A 22610-nucleotide genomic window follows, 5' to 3' on the forward strand; every position below is an offset into this window, starting at 1 on the left:
ATGTTGAAACTATCATCTGAATAACACTTCTGTTAACCATAAGAATGGAAAGTATTTTCTTCTTAATTTAATCAAGAATAACACCTAGGATTCCAGAAAGGTTACTGATTTCTGGAGTCTATGATTTTATTCATTTAATAAAATGGCATTTTCACTGCAACACCTTCATATGTAGATAAGAAAAAAAGGCCTGACAGCATTATCACTTTATTACTCTGTAAAATTAGGAATCCTTCCAGATTTTTGCAGGCATTTGTGAGCTGAAGATCATACGCTATACCCTTGATTACTAATGCCATGCTAAGTCTTGACAAAGCATCTACAAGAACAACACTGGCTTTCTGAAAAATGAGGCAACGCAGAGCACTAACACTAGCTATTTCTCATGTTCCCATAGGAACAGCTTAGGATTTGCAAGATGAATCCACAGTAAAATGTTTTGTAAAGGCAGGAAGAGAAGCTGTAATCCTGCTCCCAGTTCCCCAGACCTTTGTATTTCTTACATATTTGTCATTGTCATTACTTAGCAAAATGACAGCGCTCTCCTTGTTGTTATGGCAACCCCAGAAAAGGAGAAAGGCTTTTATGCAGCGGTGGTTGAAACTAAGCACCAACAGATTTTTGTCAAAGAGCAGTTTTGCATCACAGATTAGAATGTTCATTTTTTTTTTTTTTTCTGATACAGCACAAATGCATCTGGGACTTAGACTAATGTAAATAGATTTGGACAGAGATTTGAAAGGAAGAAGGTGAAGCATTCTGTTGATGTTGTGAAAGGTGCAGAAGTTGAGGGGAACATCTGGATGAAAAGGTGAAACACAAGCAAAACCAAATGGTTCTTCTAGTGCGCATTGAGATACAGGGTACCTGTATCAAGATCACTTTCAAAGCTTTCAGCATCTGCTGTGGCAGTTGAAGTCTGACGGAGGCTTGACAGCTAGGAGATTCAGAGGTAAACCATGGCAGAACCTTGCATCCAGCTCATGCTGCTGGCCCAAGGGAAGTGGCAGGAAGAAACAGTCAAGAATGACAAATCTGTGGAACAGTTCCTTTCATCAATAGCCAGAATTGATGCCAGTTTTAAGTGCCCGCATAATTTTGCACTCAAAGGCTAGAGATAATGTTCAAAGGCTTTTGTATCCTAATGAAATTGCTCCTGCTCAAGCCAGTCACTTAGAATGTGAAGGCGTCTACTTGGGACCATAAATCTTGACATGTTAATGCTTTGATGACAGTTGTGATATTTTGAATCATAAAGGATATTTTTACACTTCAGTTATAGCCGGTAACTGGGATTTGTGTGGTTCCATAAGGTTATGAGTTTCACTAATGTGTCAGGAGGAATCGTTTCTGGGTATTCCATATTTAAAAAGGCTAAGAAATGAAATCCTAGTGTGAGCTGAGCTGGGTAGAAGTTCTGTGGCTTCAGTGGATCCATGATTTCACCTGTAACTCCCATCAGTTGCCGTGTTAAAGCATGTAGTGGGCCTGCTTGTTCAAGTCCTGAGATGGAAAATAAGGTAACATTCAAAATACGTGCATTTAAAGCACATATTTAAATTAAAACCTGGAGGTGATTTTGCTACAATATTTTAATTCTTTCTTGTGTGTAGGGAGTTCTTCTTTTCCCCTTGCCTTCTTTCTCCAAGACATCATATAGTTCACTGATCGCTCTATTCCTGATGTACCAGAATTTAATTTAAACCAACTATTTTGAAAAGTAATTCAGAGAGTGTCTGTCCTTACGAGGAGGCAGTTTTCTGTTTTATTTTCCTCATATTAATGTACTTCAATTCTAACAGTAATGCAACGGATGCATTTCTTATTTCTTTTATTTAGTTACTTACTTCCTCACAGTATAAAAGTTCAATTCTGCCTGTATGGGCAGAAAAATGACCAAACCAGTGATTACTGTCTATTTATATATGTTGTTCCTTCTTGTGGCATGAATGGTGGCATCTGTGTGATATTGTGGCCGATTCAGAAAAACTGCTGCTTGAGTAACTCCAACTTTGTCTTCTGTGGGGATATTGCCCAGCTGCTTGTTTTTAATTGCTTCCTCAGGAAGGAACAGGAAAAAAAAAAAAAAAAAAGACCTAAAATGTTTATAACTGGTAGATTACTCCAGACCTATCTTCAAAATAATGCAGTTTTTCTCAGTATTCTGCTGTTACTCCTGATGACTCTTTTTAGGTACCTCAAGGGAGGCTGTAGCGAGGTGGGGGTTGGCCTGTTCTCCCACATGCCTGGTGACAGGACGAGGGGGAATGGGCTTAAGTTGAGCCAGGGGAGTTTTAGGTTAGATGTTAGGAAGAACTTCTTCACTGAAAGGGTTGTTAGACATTGGAACAGGCTGCCCAGGGAAGTGGTGGAGTCACCATCCCTGGAAGTCTTCAAAAGACGTTTAGATGTAGAGCTTAGGGATATGGTTTAGTGGAGGGCTGTTAGCGTTAGGTTGGAGGTTGGACTCGATGACCTTGAGGTCTCTTCCAACCTAGAAATTCTGTGATTCTGTGACTCTTGTTGTGGTTATTTTAAATTACCTGTCTCGTTTTGGACTTGCTGCCCAAGGTACCATCCCCAGAGCAGAGTGAGCTGCCTCATCCATTTCCATTTGGCTTGAGCCCCTGACAAAACGAGGTTTACCTGAAGGCGTTCTTCTGGGGGCTGGAGTAGCTGGAGGCCTGTGCTGTGCCCTCTTAGTTTTGCTGCGGCGTTGGCCATCTCCAACACAAGTGGTAGCAAGCATCCATTGCCTCTTCGGGCCCTGCAGATGTTTGCGTAGTGAACTTAAGCTGGACCCCCAAGGAGCTTGTAGGTGGCTCCGCTCTTACCGCAGGAGATGGCCTTATAGCCAATTCAGGAAACCAGTACAAATTTTAAATCATAGCCTCCTAATAGGTGATGAACCCTTTGGGTTGTAAAACTCGAACAAATTCACTTTTGAGTTCCATGTCGATACATGTTAAGTGGTAACTTGCAAGTAATAATGTTCTTAATGATAACCTTCTTTAATGATTAAATGTTTATTTTATAACACTTAAAATGCAGACATCTTTTGATCAGGAAGGTTGTCAAAAAACAACAAAATGCTTACTTAAAAGAAGCATTTATAAACAACACAGTATTTTTTTCCTTCACTGAAAGCATGCAAAATTATTCTGAGAGGCTAGACAAATATTTTAAACAACATCATACATTCCTTTGTCCTCCAAATTTTCATTAAAAAGATTTTGTATGCCCTACTTTCTTCCACTATGGATCCTCTGCTCTGGAGATTTCCAGCTTGCTTGTTTTGGGGCACTTGAGTCTCTTACCAATGAGCGAGCATTACTATTGTTAGGCAAGAACGGGTGAAGCTGTGTTTCTTAACCTCTGGGGGTAATCTTGGGTTTTGGTTTTGTCGCCCACTGTATGACCAAATGCCCTCCAGCATCAGATTTTTGAAGTTAGACCAGGTTGTGCAGCCAATTTTAGCAACGTCACCTCATAGCTGACCTCTTCCAGGCAGGAGGTTGGATTAGAGACCTCCTGAAGGCTCTTGCAACTTCACCTACCCTCTTCTTACCCTACCGAAATAGATTCAATAGTCCCCACACTCTTATGTTGTAACTGGTGCTGGTGTTAGCGGGCCTTTTGTGCCAAAGGCAGTGCAATTACCGTCACCTCGAGTGGTTCACTGCTAGCTTGCCCACATTAAACTGTTGTGCTTTTTTGAAGCACACAGGTAGTAAGTGTGGGCATTCACGCAGTTTCAGAGAGAAATGCCACAAACCTGATGATAGCCAAAGCTTGGAAAAGGTCTGTTTATAACTGTCTTTGTGCACTATATAGTGCTGTAGTTTTACACCCTATAAATGCTGGTATTGCCGTTAAGTCTTACAATAGCCCAAGAAATGTTGCTGTTCTACTAGTGGATTTCATTTTTTTTTCAGCTTTCTAATGTCTGGATGAGGTATTCCATTGTTGTATTAAAGACATCTTGTGTTTTTAACAAGACTTAATACTAGATCTTCTATTGGATCTTTTACCAAATTTTAATGATACCTTTTGGACAACATTAAACTCTGCATAATTCTGTGACTTCATGCATTTTGTTGTGCTGATGGCTCCTTCTGCACAATCTGTGTATATCTTATAGACATCATTCACTTTTTGGATTGGACTCATTCCTCCAAAGTAATGATTGCTGGCTTTGAGTTGCCTTACCTTTCATCAGATGTCAGATGTCAGCAGTGAACAGAGAGCAGGGAACAGAGAGCAATGCCTAGTACCTGTGCAAGTGGTTCTCTATATTTCCTCTGCTCTGAGTAGCAATAAATTTTGCCAGAGAAATTCTTGCCATCCGTAAGTCTTTGCACAACATTTTTTTTGATTTCACTAATGTGTGAGAAGTTGGAAATTTCTGTTGGGCATCTGGACTGTCTTTCTTTTTCTGGGAGGAAAGAATCCTCAAGAAGAAACTTCTACAATCATTGCCTACTTGCTCTGGTGGTGTGTGCTTTTGGTACAGCATAAGTAGATGCAGAAATAAAGCTAATGCCTTGGCAAGAATGTTAGAGATACTACTTAGATGTAAAGCTTGTTATGTGTAAGAGGTTTTGAGCCCGCTCAAATACCTGCTGGACTAATTGTGCCTATCAGGTACATCAAATCTCCCGGGCCCGATGCAGTGTAAATCTGTGAATGAAGCAGAACTATGCAGTCTGCTCATAGCAGCTACTGAAGTAACTGAGCTAGTCATGAAAAGTGACTGTGTAGGCTGGGGAGAAAGAAATCCTAGAACGTTATGATAGCAGGTTTGCTTGTCTCTGCTCCATTTTTAATCCATTTTTAATTTTGAAATGATTTCTGAAGCAATATAAGGTCTACTCCTGAATGCTGCGTTCCTTCTATTTGCATGACCCAGCCTCCTCTCCTACAAGAAATCCAAAGAGCCTGAGTTGCACCTGAGCTTATATTTGTGTTAGGCACAGTTGACATCACAATGAGCCTAAATCTTATTGTCTCTTTTTTTCATTATTATTTTTTAATTTCCCAGTCTGCTGCAAGACATGGATGTGATCAGACCATGGCAATTTTCTATGCAGAGGGACCTGAAGATTGCATATTTTGAGAAAGGCAGCACAGACTCTGTAATTCTCTCTGGGTCAGAAATACCATTTCGAAGAATAGTGAGCTGGTAATTTCCCTGATGAAAAGAACTGGGAAAAACTGAGGTTGGGAAAATGGCTGATGCCGGCATTCAGTAGAATACACGGTCTGATCTGACTAGTTACGTTTGCAGATAGGTTGAAATTCAGAATTTTCAGGAGAGGTCAGACTTTTGGTATTTCCCAGTGTTTCTTAAGCATGGACCCCATTCCTGTTTGGGATGCTATCTGTCAGACCTGCAGTGGATCTCCAGGTATATTACTAAGAGAGGTCTGTTATTGAAAATCTTCCCCAAGTGTGAACTAAATCTGCTTCCACAAAGCCAACAGTGGTTTTGCCAGGCTGGGTTTTAATAAAGCAGTTGTTGGTGGGGGTTGGCCTGTCTTCTTCTCCTGGGAGCCCCTGGTGACCCCAATGATAATTATGTTCCATGTGAAGAGAATGTGTGAGCTTTGCCTGCAGTAGCTTTTTTTTATTTTATTTTAATTAAACATTGAAAGTAGACACAGTTGCATACTACTTCTGTAGTGACAAGTGTTGTAATGTCAGCATCAACACATTTTACACTCTGCTGTTTTTGCGTACTGAGAGTAATTCTTGCAGGACTGAAGTTCTTCACAGTAGATGATATTATTCTGTGCTTCCAGCATATCACATCTGATTTGTCTGGAGAGCCCCCTTATTGCTGCTGAGATATCTGTTACCATCTCACTATCTTAAAGACCACCAATACGTGCTTCAGAAAGCTATCCATTTTCCTGTTCACAGGGACGAAAGCGAATGCTTGTTCTGTAACCTGCTGATTTCTGATTTTAAAAAAGGATGATATATGGAAGTGGGCAAAAAGGTTCTCTCCTAAACTGGTAAAAGAAAGAGATGGTACATGGTGTATTTGGATACATGACTTTCATTTGCCTTACCAACAAAGCAGCACAGTAATATATGTTATCAAATAAGCCTTTGAAACAGAAGCTCCAGAAAAGTGAGACCCAGAGAAACACAGGCTTTAAGCATCATTGTAAAAGTTTAATAAAAAAGATCAATTGAAGTCTGTTGATATGTGTTATGAAAAATGCCTTGCAGACTAATTTCCTTGAGCTGAGAAGCTTTAAATGAGTATGTTAACAATTCTGTTTTCACACTTCCATGAATTATGCTCAAACGATGCCCAATTGTTGTTAAACAACATAAAAATTTGATATGCTGTCAGTCCCATTGCACAAAGCAGCGCAGCCGTTTACTCAGCCAATTTCTGCTGCAAACCCAGCACTGGGGAATGGAATGACACAAACAAGGTAATGAGTTTTAAGCTAATTATGAGGTGACAACAGTGTAATTGAACATAAGATAATGAGTGGAAAACTAAGGTTTGTAGAACGGTTTTCTCAGCCTCAGGTTGAGAATGACGGAAACTGAGAGTTAAAAATAACTTGGCCCAAATCTAGTGATTTAGAGACTTCAGCCAACTGCTGAATGGTCAGGAAAGCCATCTTGCTTGTGCAAAGCCTTGCACAGAAATGGTTACCAGATGACAACCAGTACTTTTGTGCACTTGTAAATCTCCCAATTTGAAAGAATACAGACCTGTGGTTGTTTGAGGTGTTCAGGGTATTCCCATTTGGTGTTATTCTGTCTGTACTTCTATGAGATGGAGGCTTTGGACAATTATTCCCTCACCATCCATGCAGAGCTTCCTTCCCCTCTGCAGAAGGTTAGCCTGGGAGGTTCCCTACGGCCCTGCTGTGTCCAGGAGCCCGCTACCAGCCCTGCTTACCTTCCCATGGGTACCCTTGGCCTCAAACTTCCCCAGGGGCCCTGCTGCCCCTATGGGTGTACCTGTGCTACGGTCACCAGGTAATTGACTGAGAGCGGAGGAAACCCTACCTTGGGCTTTCTTTTTTCAGTGGCACTGAAATCATTCTGAACACCATCATGCAGTTACGACTAGGTAAATCTTTTTGAATGCAATTCAAATTCTAGCAGTGTAGCTGGCAGATGTAGGTGTAAAGAAAGGAAGGAAAATGCTAACTGCAGGCTTGCTCTGAGAGTGGGGTTTTATGTTTGTTGCAACTACCGTACTGCCAGACTGCTCGCACCCCTGGTGTGGTCTGTGTTTTCCAGTCCTCTAGCACATCTCTTGCTCTGGTGCAGCTTTCACTGAGGGGACCTAAACCTTTTACTGACTAGTGCTAACAGTAACTTAACCAGGCTGGCAGGTTCACACTTACCTTCTAAAATGTACCTGATGTCTATGCCCGAAGCTGTTTACAAGCAGTCTGGCAGAAGGAATCGGTGCACTTTGATTCACGGCTGCAATGCAACATGAAGGTACCTGGCCAGATCTGGGGAGGCTGTAAGTAGCTGGATGTCCTGACTTTGGGACAGACTGTGACACAAGCCCTGCGCCTCTGTCTGACAGATACACCTACAAAGAGCCTTGGGCCAGGGGCTAGCGGGAGATGAGCATCGGAGCATGCCTGGGCCATGCAGCATGCTGTCCTTGCTGGTGCTAGAGCCTGCCTGAAGCTGTTTGGGGCCTATTCCTAGTGTAAAAATAATAAAAAAGAGCTTAATGTGGTTGATCTTTCCCTCTCGAAAAATGCCAAGGCTTTTTAAATTGAAGGGCTAAAAGCTTTGTAATGAAGTTCATAAGTACTGTATTTCTGGATATTTTAAAATCTGATTTACACTCCCAGACACAGATTGCAAGTGTACTGATAAACTGCGTTGGGTTGTATTGTTCCAAATTATCGATAGGAAATCATGACTTCACACTGCATAACTTCTGTTTGCTTGTTGTTGAACATGAAGATAGAGTTTTATCAAATACAGTCTTTTCAGCTTTGTCAGAAAGCGTGGTGGTGGTTTTGGGAAGAGATAAGTTTTTTTTAAAAAGCCCCAAAGAATGTAAAGAGATGCCCAGCATGCTTCCTCTCTGAGACTCTGACACTCCATAAATAACATCTCATTGAGCTACGCATCTAAAAAGGCCACCAGAGGAGATCAAACTCAGTTGTTGGGGCTGTGAATGCATGTCATGGAGAATTTATTGGCCAGAATGCTTCTCCAGTTTCTACCTTACACGTTTCTGATGCAGTTAAGCATTGCCATTTTACTGCAGTTTTTAGTAATGCCAGAGAAAAAGGTAGCATCTGTTAACAGCATAGAACAAGTAGAAACGAAGTATTGCTCTTTGACATGGTGTACGTGAGGAAGAACCCTTTGATTTGGATTTTATTTATGTACGAGTATTTTTACAGCTGCCTTCTACATGCACATATGTTCCCATGCCTATTAATACGAGACCAGTGCTTAAGTTTATTAATCATAGAAAACATTGCTCCTGTCTTACCGATGGAATGACTGGACAGGCTTGTAGAGGAATGAGTGATCTAGGCAGGGACACACAGAGCTCAGGGACGACTCCGAGTCCTTGGTGTGAACCAGTCTCTCCATGACTTCAGGGTTATAATCAGCAAAATGACGCAGAATCTCCAAGGGGATTAGTTATTCTACAGCAAAGACATATTGTAATCAGTAATGGTTAGGTGCTTTCTGCTTTTTTGTTTGTTTCTTTCTGTAGGCATAAAGATAAAACTTCTGTAGAGCTGACCATTTAGCTTTGGCAAGATTTTGCTGATTAAAACTTAGTGGTGAATGTGTTCACAGCACATGAGAGGAACTGTGATGAAAATACATTTCCCCAAAGCCATCCTGATTTTGGGTCCTTATTATCAAGCAATGCGGTTGCTCTTCAGTGGCCTTTGTAATTCCAGAAGGCATCTGTAACATGTTTGTGTTAACTCGACTATGATAGTGGATGTACCTAAAAGATATGTTATTTACAAAGAGCTGACTACTCTATTTGCATCAGCCCAATGTTTGTCCCTGGAAACAGATTTATATATATTTTTATGACTTCCTTGGGTGTGAAATATTAATGTGCTTAAAAATGAATGCTATAACTGGTAAGATTTGTGTTCAGCAAATGCATATTAAATACATTGTGTTTTTTTTCTCCTTCTAGATCCATTCCAGTTCCTCTCCAAAAGTGAACCGGTGAAGGAACAGGCAGCTCAACCAGCGTTAGCACGGAAACCCACTGTTATCCGAATTCCAGCTAAACCCGGGAAATGTAAGTTCTTCTCCCAAATTGTCTGAAAAATCTTTACCAGGAAATAATTTTAATTGGGACTTACTATTTCCAAATCGAGTTGCTGTTAGCTTGCTGTATTAGCTGTCAAAGGAATCCCGCAGTGCAGTTGAACACGACAGATGGCCAGCAGTGGTGGGAGGCAGCAGTGGCTGGCAGTCATGTTCCTCTCTCCCTGTCTCCCATCTACCTTGTCTGGTGCCCTCCTTTGCACTAAGCTTGATTCTCCTCAAACCTTATGGAGCTAATGCGTATCAGGGGGGAAATGGTGGCGGGGAGAGATCTAAATGCTGGCAGAGAAGAGCTGGAGGAGACCCTTGCAGCAGAAGCAAACTTGCTCAGTCAGCTAACCCATACTGCTGAGCTGTACCTTTGGTCAAATTGACTTATGTGCAGACATCAGCTGAGGATATTTTAATGCTGCTCCCAAGCTTCCTGGGAGCAGGGCCTGCACTTGTCAAAGGAACCACATTAGTGTATTAAATTTTGCTTCAGGAGCTTAGTCAGGTTGTAAACATAGTTTTTACAGCTTCCATCAAAATCTGTGGTCATTTAAACTGTAGTGTTTTGGTAGTAATTGAGGGAATAAAAAAGGCATGCGAGCATTCGATTGCAAAGAACTGATTTGTTCTATTTTGTGGCAAGGTCCTCCTGTCTGTAGTTTTCTGATAGTTATCTTATCCCTAATGCCTTCCATCTCTAATCCTTTACAACTTTACAAATTACACTGACAGTATCTCAGAGTGGAAATTTGTCAGAGAGCCACAAGGTCTTTGTGTTGATCTTTTAGTCCTTGAGTACATAGCTGCTGAAGTTTAGCCTTATGTTTTATCCTCAAAACTTACGAAGAGGGATCAGAAAATAGCTCTTGAAACCGATATTTCAGACTCAAGTTGTACTAAATTGTGTAGGTATAGAGCCAAAGATATCCTGGTGGCATTGCTACTAAGACTTTCACTATTCCCTGAGATCCCTTCTCTCTCCACCTAACCCCTCCGGTTTTCTTTTCCTCTGTGTATGCGTGAAATGCAGTGGAAGTGATGAAAAATGCAGAAAAGAATGAAGATAAAGCAATTAGGAAAAGACATTCTGCTAATACATGATCATATATAAAAGCTTTTTTCAGTTAGAAGAATATGTTTACAAACTAATGGAAGAAACCCAACATAATTAATCTCCATAAAGGAGATCTTTCCTTTAAGAAAAAAGACTTTTTTCTTATCTGGAGTCTTTTGAACTTGTAGATAACCAGTCCCTTGCTGCTCTCTAGTGGCAATTGAACTTCCTACAGAGACTGCCAGTCAGAGTGTACTTAATTACAATTTTTAGAGGGGTGTGAAGGACTGCTTTATAAGAGGCTGTGGCTGGAAGATTAATGGGATGTGGGGGAACAGAAGCAGGTTCCAAATAAACAGAGTAACCTTTTGGCAGATAGGAACTGCTGTAGAAATGTAAGCTGTTAAAAGCTAAAAATCCCAAGTGCAATTGGGCCAAGGAGTGACAAGGATATAGTAACATTCACCTTGTAAGAGAGCTACATGGTCTCGATACAAGGGGTCTTTTGCCATCCTTTGTCTGTTAGGAACCAGTGCAAAACAAAAAGAAAAAAACCAATAAACTGGAGAAAAACAAAAACAAAAAAATACAGCACTACCAAAAAGAGGGCAGAGCTGTATGTTTAAGAATTTGATCTCCAGTGCTTTAGAAGTTCCTCATTAGCATTTTTGTTGAGCTATGATTAGAAAGGAAGCATTAAACTTCCACTTCAGTTTTTACACTTAGAAATCACTGAAAGTAGCACCTGCTTTCTAGTTGTTGGAGGTTTTTTTTTTTCTTCCTCTCTTTCCTTTAATTTTAGTTTATAAACAGCAAAGGCAGAGAAGTTAGACCATCTGTGCATATATCAAGATTTGAAATGGCGTCAATAAATAAATCTCTCATGTTCTTTGTATATCAGTAAGGTATGTTGAAGAGAAGATATCCCTTGCAATTACGAGCAGGTATTGTTTTTACTTCTCATCGTATTACCTTAGAAGAGTGGATGAACTTCATTAACTTCTATTCCCTGTTCTCAGTCCCTGCCAACACAGTGACTATTACCTGCTCCTGAGTGTTATAATGTATTTATCCTTGAAATAATCCACTTCTAAACATCAACACCAGTCTTCTAGATCATAGTAGTACAACAGAAGTGTTAAAAACACCACCTCTCCTTCCTAGGTGCTCTTCCTTTGTTAAGAGTACTTTTCATGAAATGAGCAACTTAAAGTTGTCCTTTCTGTAGAATCTGTCCTCATTTTTGTCATTAGTCTATGAAAGCCCATGCTGTCTGTACATCTTTTTATGTAACTCCAGGACAGTCTGGAAATCAGAAGAGTGTCTGAAGTTTGTGGCATGAAGGGAATTTTCTTGGTATGCAAATGCATTGTAAAATAGGTGACAACATTTCAGTATATAAAGACAAAAATATTGGTGAATATGCTGATAAAACTTGACCAAGTCATTCCCAGAATTGGATGGCAGAGATGTTTATAACAAATCTCATGTATCTCAGGTTTTTGTATCTTTGTTGAGACTGAGATCATCACTCTTCCATAGTAAGAACTTTACTGTTTCCTCTTCTATGTCCTAAATTTGCTTAGCTCCTTAGAGACTACGAGGGAGCTCCCATCTTTCTTTTTGTTCTATCACCGTGACTTTTCTAGAAGGCAAGAGTTTCTTTGCTTGCCTTTACCTTTCCGGAGATTCTTCCATCCTAGTCTCCTGATCTTTCAGGGTTACTTGAAATAACCCTCAGCTGTTTTCCAGCTTGAAGGATATTCCAGGAGCTGACAGCTGAAAAAAGTGAGCCAGTTTAGAAATGTGGCTGAGAGATGGTGATGGTGTTTCAGAGTATCCAGTAATGAGTCCAACATTCCCAAGGGTAGAAACTCTGCTGCTCGTCTAATATTATATCAACAAGTATTGCAGCTGAAATCCTAGAATAACTTGCTGGTGTCCTGAGAGTAAAGTGAAGATTCATTATGCAGAATGGGAAGCACTCCTACAGTCAACGTAAGAGGTACAATGTTCCCTTCGCTAGTCTTTAGGTGGGCCTGCCCATTGGCTGCTCTGGCTATGAGGAAGGAAGTTGTGTTCACAGAAAGATGCACCAAAACAAGGTGGATTTTCTTATCTATGTTTGGTCTGTGTAAAGAAGCTATTCATTAGATTTTCATTTGGGATTTTTTTTTTTTACAGCTTTAAATGACATCCCTCATAGCCCTCCACCACTCCCTGCTGAAAAGCCTATTGGCAACACCTCTGACATCACAGCAGGCAAACCCAACAGTGGTGACCTAGTAAAAAAATTGGTAAGTTAAAACTTTTCCTGCATTACAACTTTGTCTGCTTTGGGTAACAGATCTCTTGTCACTCTCAATCCTTTTTAAAGCAAGTTATTTGAGGGACCAAAGGATGAAAGGGACTACTCAAAAATATAAGGTTTTCTTCTTTTAATTGCGTCCTCTAATTTAATTAGGTAATTTAGACTGCTGTCAGTTCTGAAAAACACTTTGTTGATTTTACTAAACTTTGATCACATTTATCTTCAATTTTCTGTATTTTGCAGCTGGAATCAAGGACACGCTACAATTTAGTTTCCAAAGCACTGCAAAGCAGCTCAAACTGTAATAAGACTTTTATGGTCAAATACTGCCAAAGTCCTTTAGAAATACATACTTTTTTACCTTCATATACACAGTACTTCTCTGTGTCTGAGCTAATGTCCAGGCAGAGAAGCTGTTCTGTAGATGAATGAAGCTTGCTTTCTTCAGCTCTTTTCTTCCAGTTGTTTTCTACTGGCCCTTGTCAGACCCTGAGTAGAACCATCTTTCTGAAAAGTAAGGCTCTGCTCTTCAGTCCTGAGCAAATAATAATGGTAGACATTGTAGCTGAAGCTGTAGCTTCATTTATAGCTGTATCCTATATTCACTTTGAAACAAATTTACTGAAGAGAATTAAAATAAACTAGAAAATGAAAATAGATTTTCCAAATATTGAGAGCTGTGATGGCAAGAAAGGCAGAGAATCTTGTGGAAACCATAGGCAGTAAAAAGATCAAATCAAATCAAAAGCCCTGACTAGGTGGACAGCTGCCAACAAATGTATTTGTGGCTACTTTTGTTAATAGGATAAAGGGGGTTTTAAACATCGTGGCTGAAGAGGCTATTCATAGAGGTCCTATCTTTTCTAGATAATGCTGTAAAAATAATTTCCAATACAATACATTAAATAACGTTTTACACAATACAATCCAAGAACATTTACAATATCCCTCAGATTACTGTGAGAGGCACACAGAGGATCACTTCATACAGTAATCTTTGAATAATCTGTTACATATTTTGAGATCTCCTCCTCTAAACTGAAGTTCAAGATTGTATATGCTCATTTCAACCTTTTTCCATTGCCAAGTGGAGAATATTGAGAATGGATTCATAATAAAGTATTACACAAACCAGTGCTTCTGAAACTAGCAGTGTTCATCTGTAGAAGCAACAACAGAAGCTGTTGACCATAAGCAGCAATTGGCTCAGGTTTCATGCAGAAGAGGAGAACTTTTGATGTTAGGATACCAGTCCCATCTGAAAGTGTCAGGCCGTTTTCTTTTTAATCAGAAGTATTTAATCAGGAGCAGTCATCTGGGGACTTAGTCAAGAGGCAAAGTCACAAAATACATCTAGGTATTTTCTAGGTGGAGAAAAATCACAGAAATTGTTTACCAGTTTCAAGCACATGTCGACAAGACACGTAAGCAAGAGCATTGAGCCCTTTTAAAAGTTACTGGTTCAGGAAGGTTACTTTTGATCGTAGATTTAGCACGCTGATTTGCTGTGCTGTTGCAGACAGCTGTGCTTGGTCAGCTGAGCTGGCGGTACTCTCTGGCACTGGGATGAAAATGAAGAGCAGGAGGCAGAAGGATGGTAACTTGTTAATCCATTACTGTGGTCCAAGCCCTTCAGATATGTCATGTGTTCCCCTCTGTTGACTCTGCCACAGGGTAGCAATCTCTGGCAGGGTTGGGATGGGCAGCTGGGAGCAGCAAAGCCTTGATCTGCCAAAGCAAGATTCAGCAGGATTTGTGTGTTAGATCTCTAGGAAACATCCTTAGATGCCTTCTTGAACGAGAGCTAATGTTATTTGCAAGAGACTCTCTCCTGTGTGAGTTACATCAATGTCATATTTTCTGCTCTAAGCCTATTCAAAGTGTTTCATTTGTCAAAGTTAAATCAAAGCCAATAACGTAACTGCAGACAAGTTGGAATCCTATGGGCAGTGAAATTGTGCGTTTGTATGATTCTCCTGAGTTTGTCTCTTGCCTGATTCCCACGTGATAGGATAAAGAGGGCTGGGTCATATCTAATATACAATTTAGGCTGTGATTCAGGTGAGTCAGCCAAAGTTATTTACATCTCCCTCTACGTACAACAATATGCTAGAACACACCATGATATTTATTACTTTAGTCCCAAAGTGCCAGAAACTCTTGTTTTTCTTGTCTGTAATTTAAAATAAGAAATGCATCATTTAAACAAGATCCTTTCTGTTTCTTAGGTTTAATGAAATGCCTTTTTCTTTTTAATCTTCGTAGGACTTGGATCATTCAGAACATGCTGGAGCACCTCAGCTAGAACCTGCACTACCTCCAAGGTAAGCGCAATTTTTCAGTGATTAACTCAGAAACATCTCTTTTATGTGAGTATGTGTAGTTAGTCTCAGTGTAGACACCACCAACTCTGATCCTAACTCAAAGGGCTTGGGCAGGTTTTGCTTTTAATGTACTCAGTAATAAATAGGCAGATCCAAGCTGCTAGTGGGTTCATACTTGTTTGTACGACATCGGTATGAGCAGGGAGATTACAGAAGGACAGCTGTTTGGCTCCTCAGCTAATGTGCAGTGGCTGCTGACAGGCATTCCTTTCTGCATCTTTAACCTTTTTACCCACAGCTGAACAGAGAACATCCCCTCCTGCATGTTGCTGACCTTTTGATCAACAGCACTTGCACTTGTGGCTGGCTTGGAGTGGTGGAGGAATAGAGGTGGCAGATGCTGCCACCCTCGAAAGGGCAGATGCTGGACCTTCCCAGTGTCTAGCGTTCACTTCAGGCCTAAAACCCCAGTGAACCATCAGAACTAATTATAAGTTGAACAGAAGTGGAAAAATTTTTTGAAATTGAAAAAAATAATTCCTATTCAAATAGGAGTAGGGAACTCTTATCAGGGGCATTAGTAAATCACCAATATCTTCTCAAGTGGTAGATGACATTCACAAAACATGTCAGATTCTCTGGAAGTTCCACTAATGCACATTTGTTGAGGTTGATAATTTTTACTGATCCTTGAGGAATTCATGCTAGCAAATAATTATGCTAATATACATATATATGTGTGTGTGTGTATATATATATACGTAAAATATATATATGAGAGATAAAATTGTAGGAGAAAAGTGCAGTTACTCACGGAAGACTTCCCAATAAAAATTAAACAAACCTGTATTTTTGGAATCGTTGCAGTGCCAGGTTTCTTAATAACGTGAAGCCAAAGTTTTATGGGCACAATGCTTGTTTAAAACAGAGGTGATTTTTTTTTTATTAGCAAATTATTGTTCACTCTCTTTGATTCTGAAAACTTTGGTATTTTTTGTCAGCACTTAGTAAGGAGGAATTTTATTTTTTTTTTCTTTTAAATTACCACTGTCAGTTATTAGACTTTTTGATTTTATTTTCTAAACTACTGGTACACTAATGAGAGTGTGGTACCTCTGGTATTACCAGAAAGCTTGAGCATTGCCACTGCCCAAATGTGACTTCAGGTGAGTGAAATCCTAGAGTATGAGCTAGTCTGATTCCTGAAAACCAGCTGGATCAGCAGAGCTTCTCAGGGCTTCCCCTCAGGCTCTCCACTAGAACTCCTTGCTAAGGCATTTTCAGTCAAAGCTCTTTTTAAAAGTGGATTGCTAAAAAAAATCCTGCTTATGAAGAGGGCTTTTGAGAACACTGGCAAGCTGTTAATAAAAGTGGTGGGCAGACTTGGAAATGTGAAGTCAAAGGATCTGTAAAAGGACTTGATCATCCAATCCCATTATTTGAAGGTTTCGTGGATTCCTTGAGAACTTCAGATATTTCAAGCTCTACAGCCATGAGTCATGTTTCCTTATAGCATGCTCTATTGCTAGGGCTGTGGTGGAGGTTGGGGGGTGGCAGGCTTCTTAATATGCATATTTCTCAGATGGCTTACCCAATTTTTAGGCCTGCGAATGGAAAAATTGTACCAGCTCGACCTCCCCCACCTAAAGGAGTTCCTGGAAGGCCACCTCCACCAAAACTCTCTGCAATCAAGACCTCCTCCCAGAAGGATGCTCTTTCCCGATCCACTTCTGACATTGCTTCTGATAAAAAACCAAGCAAGTTCAAATTGGGACCCAAGAGAACAAAGAGCCAAGTATTAAAAAATCAAGATCCAGCTTTACCTCCAAGACCTAAACCAGGTCATCCCCTCTACAATAAATACATGGTGAGAGCTGAGATATTCTGACACTGGTGTTTATAAAAGCATGCTGGTGGAAATGGTAGTGAGAAAACTATTGAGATAGGTTACTGTGATACGATTAGTGCATCTATCAGCATAACCTTCCCTAGAAAATACTGATAAATAAAGAGTAATAAGCAGTGTGAGGTAGTACTAGAGAAAGCAATATATAAATGTGATGTATAGATGTATGTATACATGTAATTTTTTTATATTATTTTTTATATATCTCTATAGCTTTTGATTTGTTGGGGTCTTTTCCACAGTCATCAGTTCTGAATTCTATTTGAGTGCATAAAATGATGCTAAATATTGCATCTGTATAGAGCTATACCTTGTGTATATCAAAACACTTAACAAAATTGGAAGAGCATCAAAACATAAAAAGTAGCTTACCTTGCTTAATCAAGCCTGCAAAGAGCGAGGAATGTAACATTACTTATCTTTGGTTTTCATTGTACAGATTCCAACCGTTTTCATTATAAATTTTATACTTTTATATATATTTATTTTTTAGTACTGCATGTGGTGTTAGGGGATAACACAGATCAGTGTTACAGGAGGGAGTTTTTCCGCAGATACTTAAAACTGGTCAGTGATCCGAACTGGTGACAGCTTGAACCAGTGCTATTGCCATTAAAAAAAAAAAAAAAAGTGCCCACAGAACCACAGCATGAATGACAACATCAACATGCAGCACAGACTAGAAGCATTCTGTTGCCTTCTCTCTGGTCCTCACTCTTGTGTTTAGGTTCTTGGTGGAACAGAGGAGTAAGAGAGAGAAAGGTGCATCTAAGTGATAGTAGGAACAGGTCTGACATAAAGGAAGCATCATGCTTCTTCTGTGGCACAGCCATTCCTGTTTTCATAGAAAAACATGTGACATATCTTGGAAATGAGATTTTTTTTTTCAGTAGCAGATCGCCAGTAATTTCTTGACCTTGCATGTTACTGTCTATGAAATTGTCCTCCCGGCTCATTTTTCCAGTGCCCTCCATGACAGCTGAATACATTTCTGTATTAGAGTGTTGCTGAACATCACGTGCCATATGGGATAAGAAAAGTTAGGTGGCTAAGAAAATTTTAAAGCCGATGGCGAGACTTGGGTTTCTCGAAATGGCAGGTCATATCACCTGCAATCCTGCTCTGAATGCTTTCCAAAGAAGCTTGTCATCTCCCACTAGATTCCTAAATTAGCTACCTGTATGAATACTTCCATCGCCTGTTTTCACATGCAGTGGAAACTTCAGGTGCTTAAAATTGAAACAAGCTATTCCCATTTGCCTCTATTCAAGCTACCTTTGTCTCATGGAATTGCCAAGGAAGATTGCCTTCCCAGGAACCATGGGGAACCATCCTGTAAGGTAAGACGTTTTCTTCTGTTCATAAATGTTTAATGGGTAAGACTCCAGTTATGTTAAAGTATCAACTGCTTTAGGCTTTAAAGGTTGTACTGAGAAATGCAATAGTGGTTATTAAATCCTTGTGTTTCTTTCATAAAAACAAAACAACCACCAAAACAAACCCCAATAATGGTGATTTGCCTCATAGCACCAGGACATTCTGCTTATGAGAGCAACAGTGATTACTTGGAGTGCCAGAAGGGAGAGGAAACTGTAAAAGTTTCTCTGTCTCCTCTGAAGGTAATCACTCCCTGGCTGAGTATCTGAAAAGCAGGGAAAAGATGAGCGCTCAGTTTTACAAAGTGCTGTATGTGATGTGTCAGTGATTGACATAGGGACTTCAAAGAATTTCCCTTGTTCTGTGCTTATACAGAACTTAACCTGTTTTAGGGCATGACTGTATTATTATCAAACAGCTGGTGTAGATGCTAGCTCTGAGCAGCCTTTTTGATAAGCAAAACCTACATGGCTGAAATAGGTTTCTGTGCAATCTGTTGTTATCTGTTGTAATTCATATTATTCTGTCCTTACCTTTGTCCACGCTGGGCTTTTTTGGTTGTTGGTTTTGTTTTCCTTTTTTTCCCCACAATGAATTACCTTGCTTGAAAGCAATTCGGGCACAGTGGTTTTGTCTATACTGAGGCTTTGTCTATACTGGGAAAAGTTTCACGCCCTCCCTTTCCTTTTGCTGGATCAGAAGTAGATTTTGGTGAAATGCCTTCTGGTTTACACTGGCCAAAGGCATACAGAATACAGGCCAGTGACCAGCACTTGTGCCTCCAGTGGTGGTTCTCTGGTACCACAACAACGTTGCGTCCAAAGTCAGAAAGTGACTCTCAGAGTATGTGACAGAGAATCAGTGTTACTATCTTCCATGATTTATAAACTACTTGGATGTATTTGTTGTTGTCAGGATTCAAACAACCCTCCAAAAGTTGCTGACACAAGTGCACCTCATGCTGTAGTCCTGCATGATTTTTCTGCAGGTAAGTAAATGTGAATATTTTCGAAGCTTGTTTTTCTCCAAGACTTTCAAATGGGGATTTTCTTAGGACTTGGATCTTAAAAATAATCAGGAAGCTCATTGTGCAAGGTCTGCACATAGAATTGTTCAAATCCATGGATCTAGCTATAGTTGTGCCAGTCTTCTAGTTAAAGCTAATTTGTTTAGCATGTGTGACTAAGGTTTTACAAAAACTCATTCTGCTCTTGCCCGTAATATTTGTATTAAGAAGGTTTTACTCAAAGAAAATCAGTGAGTGTGATAACTACCATTAACTGAAATGATGCTGTCTTGCAGAGCATGCTGATGACTTGGACCTTCGTTCTGGAGATACAGTTTGTCTTTTGGAGAAAATCGATGCTGAGTGGTACAGAGGAAAATGTGGGAATCGCACAGGGATATTTCCTGCCAGCTTTGTGAAAGTAGTTGTATGTAGGCTTTGTATACAGTACTACACACAATCCTACTGCATTGGTTTTCTTGTTCTATGTTACTGAAGCTCCTGTGTGTTTAATTCCATTCACTGTTTAGATAATCTCTTTTCCCTCTGGCAGTGCAGAAGACATACCAACTTGTTTGCATGGTATTACGAAGATGCTTGATTTGGCAGAACCAATTTGTGTTATGGGGATTATTTTCCTATTAGTTTCAAGCCAAGTGAGAAAATCATGGCCCTTACCAGATTCTCTTTGTTAACTGGGGTAGTTTCTCTGGGTCTACAGAGCAGATTATTTTTCACAGCAACATGTAAAAATCAACACGCAGTAAGATGATTGCTTTGTGCTTCCATGTCAGCTTCTCTGGTATTCTTGTCCCCTTGAACTGTGCTGGAATCACCACTTTTGCAGCCAGGTAGGGCTGTACAGGGTCAGGGCAGCAGCTGAGCCCAAGCAAACATTTTTCTTCCTTCCTAGATTTTTTTTCTTCCAGCTGGATGTGTTCCCCTAAGCGACAACACAAATGAGTGTGCTGGCACGTCGCAAGGAGATTGTGCTATTGCAAATGAGGAGCTTAAAGCAAGCCTGTTACTGAATGTGACACTTGCCATTAAACTGTGGGCAAGAGCCGGGTGTTGTTTTGGAGCCCAGTGGAAATGGATTGAGCAGCTCAGGTTTAAAGAAGATACAATAGAGTTCACTACCTTGAAAGCTGAGTCATCTGTTGTAAGCTTGACTTAGAGATTGAAGTCCATTTTGTGTCAGTAGAAAGGGCCATGGGACTATCCACCCCAGCCAGATGGACATGCACGAATGCTGAACTGGCACCGGGATGCAGTGAAGGTGTATGGCTGGGCATTAAAGACATTAAGGGTCTGTACTGAACAGGGCAGCTGACAGAAAGAGCTGAGAACTGCTGCTCTGTGGAAAAATACCAAGTGTTTGGTAATTCACAGTGTGTTACAGAGGGTGTCTGTTTGGCTTGTAATGGTGTTACTGGAAAAGAATTTTAAAATTTGGGAAGTGCTGAAGAATCAAAAATAGACCTGTGGTTAGTAATCATATTTGCTTTCACAAGAAAGATTTGTTAGCTACATTGAGCCTCTACACAAGCCAACAATTTAAATCATCAATGTTCTTGTTACAACTGAGAGCTGATAAGGAAAGGATTTTATGTTAAAGTAGTGGAATGAAGATTTGACATCAAATTCATCATTGCCACAGAGAGATAAGGCTTCATAGAAGCTAGGGAAGATGCTTTTCAAACACCTATTTGAGTTTTAATGGCTGTTTACCCTTTTGAGTGCAAAAATAGCCTTTGAGCAAAATTAAAAAAAAAAAAAAAGGACAGTAAATGTGGCTAATGCACTGAGTGAATTCTCCTATGTATTCATGTCAGCTTGGGTGTTGATCCAAGGCCTCCATCAGTACATTACTGTGTTCTACAATATTGAGCTGCATACTAGCTTGGTGTCTGGACACCGAACAGTAATACATAGTTATTGCTTCCCATGGACCTTTCAGGGCTCCACTGCTATGAGCTTCTCTAGCAAGAGTACTGCAGAGATTATTTGCCCTAAAAGTCAGCATGATTTCTTCCAGCACATCACAGCAGCAATGAAACATTTTTATTGGTGTGGATGGGAACTGGCTTATGTGATAGTGAGCTGAGACCCAAAGCTCCTAGCCAGGTTCCCTAGGCTTGCAGTTTCATACTAAAGCTCCCTTGATATCATACCAAAAATACAGTTAGTCTTCTTGGGATAATGGGTTGGTATATCCACGTGCTGATTTTCTAAATTATATTTCTCCCCTTCCTTTAATTAGCACATAGTAGTTATCTACAGCTGAGTTAGGAACAATTAGTTTGTTTTCTCTAAACTAACCTTTCTTTAGATGCTGCCCCTACAAGTGAGATTTATCATAAGCTTTTGTTTTGAGTACAGCTGGCTACCAGAGCCCAGAAAAATATATGTAAACACTAATCTTGTCTATTGTGATATGTTGTGCAAGTAAATGATAGAGAGGAATTATCAATTGGAAGGTTGGAGCTACATGCAACAAGCTGTAGTACCGCCTGGTCTCATTTTCTGTCAATCAGCTGTGCTGCAAGTAGGAATATTGAGAAAGGCTAATAGCAAAAAACATTTAGTGTTCCTTATTTGTATAAGATTGGAAAAGGAGAAATCAGACATACGAAACCAAAATCTACATTACTATGGTAAAATATCAGAGCATGTTAGTGATTATATAGCATCACATGGAGCCCATAACAGGATCTGTGCTTTATTTAAAATCAGGGGTGATTTTAACAAGTTGAAAGTTTATGGTAGTTGTGTTGCCATAAGCTTAAAATGGAATATTTGTACTGATTTTGCTGTCTTATTAGATTGATGTTCCAGAAGAAAGCAAAAGGAAAAAAATACCCTGCTCATCACCATCTATTAAGTGAGTCAAATAAATACTTTCTTTCTTATCTTGATTTACTAGTAAGTAAAAAAAAAAAAAAAAAAAAAGGATACCTTTGAAGCAGGTGTTAACTGTGATGAGGTTGATATAGTTAGCAGTTTCTCCATCTATTATATAGCTATTCTACAAATTAAGTTCTCAAGAATGAAAGTTTATGACATTTTACTAAGGTTCATATTCAGGTAAAAAAGACTAAAAACTTACTTCATGTGTTCAAAAACTGGTATATCACTTCATAACAAGCATTTATGTAGATAGAGCCCCCTTGAACAACTTGCTGTAACTAAGTGGCGGTTTGTTGGCTTTCATAACTATTTATTGCAGCAATAAAGCACATTCAGAGGTAGGAACACAGTATGAAAGGAGTGTTGAGTTTGTTCTGGAGATAGAAATAGCTTGTCCTAGCTGAACCTTTGTT

At 39.8% G+C, this 22610-nt stretch overlaps 1 protein-coding gene across 3 annotated transcripts in view; it reads left to right on the forward strand.

Annotated features, from left to right (window-relative positions):
- The window catches only part of SH3D19 (SH3 domain containing 19), a 79119-nt gene that overhangs the window by 49382 nt on the left and 7127 nt on the right, over positions 1-22610 (forward strand). For all 3 annotated transcript variants that reach the window (XM_084285618.1, XM_084285617.1, XM_084285616.1), the window contains exons 8-15: positions 9182-9289; positions 12548-12660; positions 14940-14998; positions 16601-16865; positions 18176-18244; positions 19197-19269; positions 19584-19714; positions 22113-22171. In XM_084285618.1, the coding sequence (XP_084141744.1) occupies positions 9182-9289; positions 12548-12660; positions 14940-14998; positions 16601-16865; positions 18176-18244; positions 19197-19269; positions 19584-19714; positions 22113-22171 (877 nt within the window). The remainder of the gene's footprint in view (positions 1-9181; positions 9290-12547; positions 12661-14939; positions 14999-16600; positions 16866-18175; positions 18245-19196; positions 19270-19583; positions 19715-22112; positions 22172-22610) is intronic.

The sequence above is a fragment of the Netta rufina genome, assembly GCF_964035555.1.
Source record: "Netta rufina genome assembly, chromosome: 4".
NCBI lineage: Eukaryota > Metazoa > Chordata > Aves > Anseriformes > Anatidae > Netta > Netta rufina.